At 33.3% G+C, this 6,237-nt stretch overlaps 1 protein-coding gene across 1 annotated transcript; it reads right to left on the bottom strand.

The window, feature by feature from the left end:
- Nucleotides 2,225-3,271, bottom strand: LOC110271473. Its single transcript, XM_021122403.1, has one exon. It carries the CDS (start codon nt 3,269-3,271, stop codon nt 2,225-2,227), a length of 1,047 nt encoding a protein of 348 aa, XP_020978062.1.

The following is a 6,237-nucleotide window of genomic DNA, read 5'->3' on the forward strand; positions in this document are numbered from 1 at the left end:
ATTATTTAATTGGGAGTTGTTTAATATATAATTGGAATATATAAACTATAATAAATGCATGATTATATTAGATATAATAGGTAATAATTAAAAATTTTCTTACAAATTTTGTAGTATGTGAAAATAGTAATTTTATTTTTTATTATTATTTGAGAAATTATTTATAATTTTTTATTATATAATTAACTTAATTAATAATTTTTATTATTATTTTTTGATAAACTCCTATTTTACGATGAATTTTGGGTTGAAAAAAAGGAATTTATCAACTTATCTTGTATTTATTCATTGAAATTGCATGTTTTTGTGAATTTTTTCTAATTATACTTAATTATGAAAAACATGTTTTTTATACTTTAAAATTGCTAAATTTAATTCACTTTTATCCCATTCGATGCCTTGATATGTTTGTTTAAGTGATTTAATGTTTAGAAGGTAAGAATGACTTGAAGAAATGAAAAAAAAAAAAAACATAAAAAAGTGAAGGAATCATGAAGAAATGAAGTTTTGAAAATCTGCCCAGTCATGCGTACGCATGACAGATGCGTACGCATCTCCTTGAATTTGTGTGTACGCATGGCATATGCATACGCACGAGTGGCGGTACGTGATTTACTTAAGTAAACACATGGCTCGCAATTTCAAGCCTAGTTTTGGCCCAATCCAACTCATTTCTGATGCATATTAAGGCAAGACTCAAGAAGGATAAAAAAAAAGGAGTATAGTAATAATTTAGTATGATGTTTCATGTAGAAATCCTAGAGAGAGAAGCTCTCTCTTCTCTCTAGGAATTTAAGATTTTTAGGTTAATTTCTCCTTAGTTTAGGTTTTAATTTTTGTTCTAGTATAATTTTTTTTTTTACATTTTCTTGTTCTATTGCCTTAATCCTTTTAGTTTTATTTGTTAGTTTCTTTAATTTTGTCAATTTTGAGTTATGAACACTTATTAAATTATTGTTTACTTTAATGCAATTTAATCTTTTTCATGTTTAGTGATGCTTGTTTAATTTGTGATTATTACTTTCTTGTTTTGGTAGTTATAGATGTTATAATTTTTGCAATTTATGATATTTTTTTTATGCATTCTAAGTGTTTGACAAAATGCCTTCTTTAATTTTAGAGTAGAATTTTACATAGTTATCAGAACTAAACCGGTAATCAACTCGGTCATATGACCGGGTCACTGGGTTACTGGTTCAACCGGTGGGTCACTGATTCACCCGGTTAACCTGGTCATAACTAAAAAATATAAAATTATATAAATAAAATTGAAATAATGTCGTAAAACTTAAAATGTGAGTCTTACAAACATTAATAATCAAATATCAAGTCTTAAACATAACTAATAATCTAAAAGAAGAGTTAATAAACTAGTCTCTAGTGGCAAATATGTTCTCAATTTAAATCAACAAGAGCAAGTTAAAGATAACACAATCATTAAATCAAGTCCAAGGGGTGAGCTCGAAGTCAGCATCAACATCTTCATAGGACAAATTAGGAGCTTGATCAACATTTTTCTCATTTTGATTTGCATCCATATCTTCCATAGCATTGTTACTTGGTCCATGATTATCTTGGTCATCTTTCAAATTTAATTGATCTACATTTGTGTATTTTTGACAAATCAATATCAAGAATAATTTGTAATAGAAACTGACAATTAAAATATTCAAGCAATTGAAGAATTTACCAAGATTATCCAAAGTTGGTTGAATGGACATATTTACCAAATCATTTCTTAGAGCATCAACTTCTTTAGGAGTTAAAAACGGCCGTGAATCTTCCAATATCCAATCCGAATGGTCATCAAATGCATCAAGACAAATTGGATCATAGCTTTGCTTTTTCATTAGATTCCTATGTTATCAAGTTATGTAATTACTAAACTAAAGATTAAATTTTAATGAACAATACTTTTTAAAATTAGATAAATAATTAGAGAAGATACCTTTGTTATAGCCTTAAGTTATAATAAACGAAAACAAGATCATTAAGCTTTTGATGTTCTAACCGATTCCTCTTCTTTGTGTGGATGTGTTCAAAAATACTCCAATTTCGCTCACAACCTGAAGAACTACAAATTTGACTTAAAACATGAATGGCTAACTTTTGTAAATTTGGTGCTCCAGTTCCATAAGATTCCCACCATTGGTCTTAAAAACAAAAGAGGCAATGCATTACAATTAGCTTTTTTAAATAAATAAATGAATAAAGAAAGATAAAACTAAATAAAATATTTATCTGGCATCACTGTGCTTTGTTTACGCATTACAGATTGTCTTCCAAAATCATCTTCAGCGTTTGCATATATTCTAGTCTCACTTGTCAACTTAGTATTCAATTCTAGATCATCATATGAATATTTCTCAATTACATCTAGTAGGCCAGAAGTGATTTGCTTATGTTTTTCAAATTCAGCAGCATTGAATCGAAAAGCAGGGTTTAACCAATATCCAGCAGCATGAAGATTTTTTTTAAGTTGTGAATCCCAACGAGTATCCAAAATCTTCAAGTAAGGCTCCATAATCTTCTTTCTTCGTTGAAACCTCTTCACCATCTCTTCTCTAGCCATATTAAAAGCTTGATAAAGAAAATCTATTGCAGCTTTATCTTCACTATCCACAATACGAAGCACACGAACAAGTGGCTCAGTAAGCTTAACAATATCTGTACATTGATTCCAAAACTTAGAGTCTAAAACTCGATCGACAAATGTTTTAACTTTAGCTTCTTTGGAGTAGGCTGAGATTGTCCATTCTTTAGAAGTTACCATAGCTCTTAATGCATCTTTTTGAGCTAGAATACTATGCAAAGCTATGAAATTGGTAGCAAAGCGAGTTGGAGCTGGACGAAGTATTTCTCGTCCACCGGTAAACTTCCTCATAAGATACAGTGTATGACAATGATTATATATGTATTTAGTAATCTTTGGAGCATGTGAAACTGTCTCACTGACTTCATTCAACTTTCCAATATCTTGCAACATCAAATTAATACAATGCACAACACAAGGAGACCAATACAACTTAGGGAATTCAGCTTCCAACAACCTTCCAACAGCAACATAATTTGCAGCATTGTCCGTCACTATATGAACAACATTTTCAGGATTGACAAAGTTGACAACATCCTTAAAAAGTTTAAACAATAATTCAGCAGTCTTGGAGGCATGAGAAGCATCAACAGACTTTAGGAAGATAGTTCCTTTAGGACAATAAACCAAGAAGTTAATTAAAGTGCGCCTACAACGATCAGTCCATCCATCAGCCATGATAGTACATCAAATTTGCTTCCAAATTCCACGATACCATTCAATCATCTATTTCACATCCTCCACCAACTTACTCAACAAATACCCACGAAATCTACCAAAGTTTGGACCTTTATATCTTGCACCCATGTTTTCAATAGCATCAATCATTGGTTGGTAATATGCTGAATTAACTGCATTAAATGGCACAGAAGCATCAACCATCTACTTTGCAATGGCAATGTCACATTTTTCTACAATTTCTTTACTTTGTAATACACTTTTTATCGTTGGTTGGGCTCCAGGTGTTCTTGAAGATGGAAAATAAGTCTCTATTCCAGTAGTTTTTTTCCCTTTCCTAGCTGCAGGTGGTGGCAACCTTGTCCTTGAATGTTGTTGTTGTTGCTGTCGTGCTTCAAGCTCTTCCATTCTATCAAATTCTCTTTCAACATCATCACATGCTCCATAACTTTCTGCATAATTTTCTTGAGTTTTCCTTTCCTTATTCATAAATTCTTCAATATTTTGCCCAAATTGATGAGCAACAACAGGTGGAACCTTTTTGCACTTCTCAACATCTCCTCCTTTTCCAGCCAGTGATACTTAAATCAATTAATCCCACCTCCCATAACAGGTTTGTCACAATATATGCACATCATAGTAAGTTTTCCTGTTTTTTTCACAATTTGTTTACAATGACCCCAAACTGGATCAGTCTTTCCACTATTATTATAAACTCTTTTAGTGGTAAGATCAGGGGTAGGAGTTGCTGATGATGCTTGTTCTTGAGATGGTGGTGTCTCTGATGGTGTTTGAGATGAAGCCATTTTTAAAATTCTAGCAAAAAAACCAAAAATATTTTTAGCAACAAAAGATTTGCTTAAATCACCTTTTAAGCAACACAACAACCACCATTATTTCACCAAAGTTCACTGATTCAACTAACAGCAACTCTAAACAAACCAGCAATAAACAACAATAGCTCTAAAAAAACCATAATAAAATACAAATATACAATAGCAGCAACCAGCAACCAGCAACTAAAAAACTATATACCAAATTACCAACACGGCAACCAGCAACAGCAGTAACCAGCAACAAATAGGAAAAATACATCAACCAGCAACAACTCAACAGATTTTAACCAGCAACAATACAACCATTTTTAACTAATATACCAACCAGCAACCAGCAACAATACAACAATTCAAGAACAATTTTAACTAAAATTCGACCAGCTTCAACAACTACTCTACAAAATCAAATTTATCCACTAGATTCCATAACAATAGGTCAATAGCAACTAAAATATCTTCAGGTTCAACAACTCTAAAAATCAAATACAACAGCAAGTCAGCAACTGACCCGAGGGAGCAGAGGCACTAAGACAGAAGATGAATACTTTCTGAGCTTTCTCACGACCACCACTTCCACCCAAATGACCAGAGGGAGCAGAAACTGAGAGTGACGGAGAGGTGAGGCCGCAGAAGATGAGAGCTTTCTGAGCTTTCTGAGAGTGACGGAGAGGTGAGGCCGAGACTGAGAGTGACGACGAGGTGAGGCCGAGACTGAGAGTGACGACGAGGTGAGGCCGAGACTGGGTGACGACAGAGTGACGATGGTGAGGCTGTGAGGGTGAGGGTGAGGGACTGCCGACGGAGAGATAAGGTTGGCTGGGGGGGTGTATCGACGGTGACTGGTGAGGATTCGGCGGTGAGGGACTGCCGATTGATGAACTCAGAGTCTCTGACACTCAGAGATGCCATTAGGAATTTGATTTAGAGCCAATGGGGGGAAGGGGGGATTTAAGGTTTCATTTCACAGTTTCAACGAAGGGGGGGGATGATTAGAACGACGCCATTCAGGGTTTAAAAAAAAAATTGCACCACCCAGACCGGGTCAAATCACCTGGCCGGGTCACCGGTTTTCATCAAAACCCGTCGGGTTGAACCGGATTCCACCGGGTTCATTGCATGTCCGGTTCAACGAGCGGCTCGGCCCGGCCAGGTGACCCGGGTGACCGGATTTCTGGTTGAACCGGCCGGGTTTGATAACTATGAAATTTTACATTTTTGGCATGAAATTGAGGATTTAGGTGACATTGAGTCATTGATGTCCAATATTGATTGGTAATTTAGGGTTGTTAGTTGGTTTTGTTTTCACCGACGCTAGTATTTCACTAAGTCTAGTTAGTGAGTTGGCTAGAACTTGTGAATTAAGATCAATTATGCCTATTTGACTTTTTTCTAATATTTGGAGATGATGAAGTGGGATTAACTTTTCTTAATTACCATGCTTGTGTTTAATGACTTGGATAGAAAATCTTAACTCTCAATCCTTGCCAAGATTCTTTTTAGCACTTGAATTTTCTCGTTTGCTCTTCATTTTCTTGTAATTTAATTTTTTGTATTTTGCTATCAAAATCCTTTTTCTCATAATCAATGATACGTGCACCTCAATGCAATTCCTCTGAGAGACAATCCGGGATTTAAAACTCTCGATTTTTATTGATTTAAATTTGTGACAACAAATTAAACTCTGATATGGGTCATTTGTTGGTTTGGAACTATACTTGCGACGAGATTCTTTTAGAAAAATTTTGAACCGACGTTTGGCCCGACATTACTTTTTTACAAAAAGTATTAGTTTCTACTATTTATATATTTTTTCAATACTAATAAGTAAATAGATATTTACACTATTATATTTATTATCTTAGACGATGGTTTAAGTTGGTTAGTATGTTAAATAATGTACATAACATCTTATATCTTATTAATTTATCCATATTAAGAGAAAAAAATTATACAATAAATTATATGTTATAAAAATTAGTTGATTTATATATAAATTAACTATATGATCATTACAAAAAATTAAAAAAAATTATTTATTATATATAATAATCTTTGATATATATAGTGTCATGTATATATTAGGATGATCTATTTTAATTATGTGACTGATTATTATTATTCACTTTACTG

Source organism: Arachis ipaensis, chromosome B04, assembly GCF_000816755.2.
Source record: "Arachis ipaensis cultivar K30076 chromosome B04, Araip1.1, whole genome shotgun sequence".
Taxonomy (NCBI): Eukaryota; Viridiplantae; Streptophyta; class Magnoliopsida; order Fabales; family Fabaceae; genus Arachis; species Arachis ipaensis.

What these genes read in the sequence shown, in the direction of transcription:
- LOC110271473 (XM_021122403.1), bottom strand. Translation starts at nt 3,271, where the DNA reads ATGGCTGATGGATGGACTGATCGTTGTAGGCGCACTTTAATTAACTTC.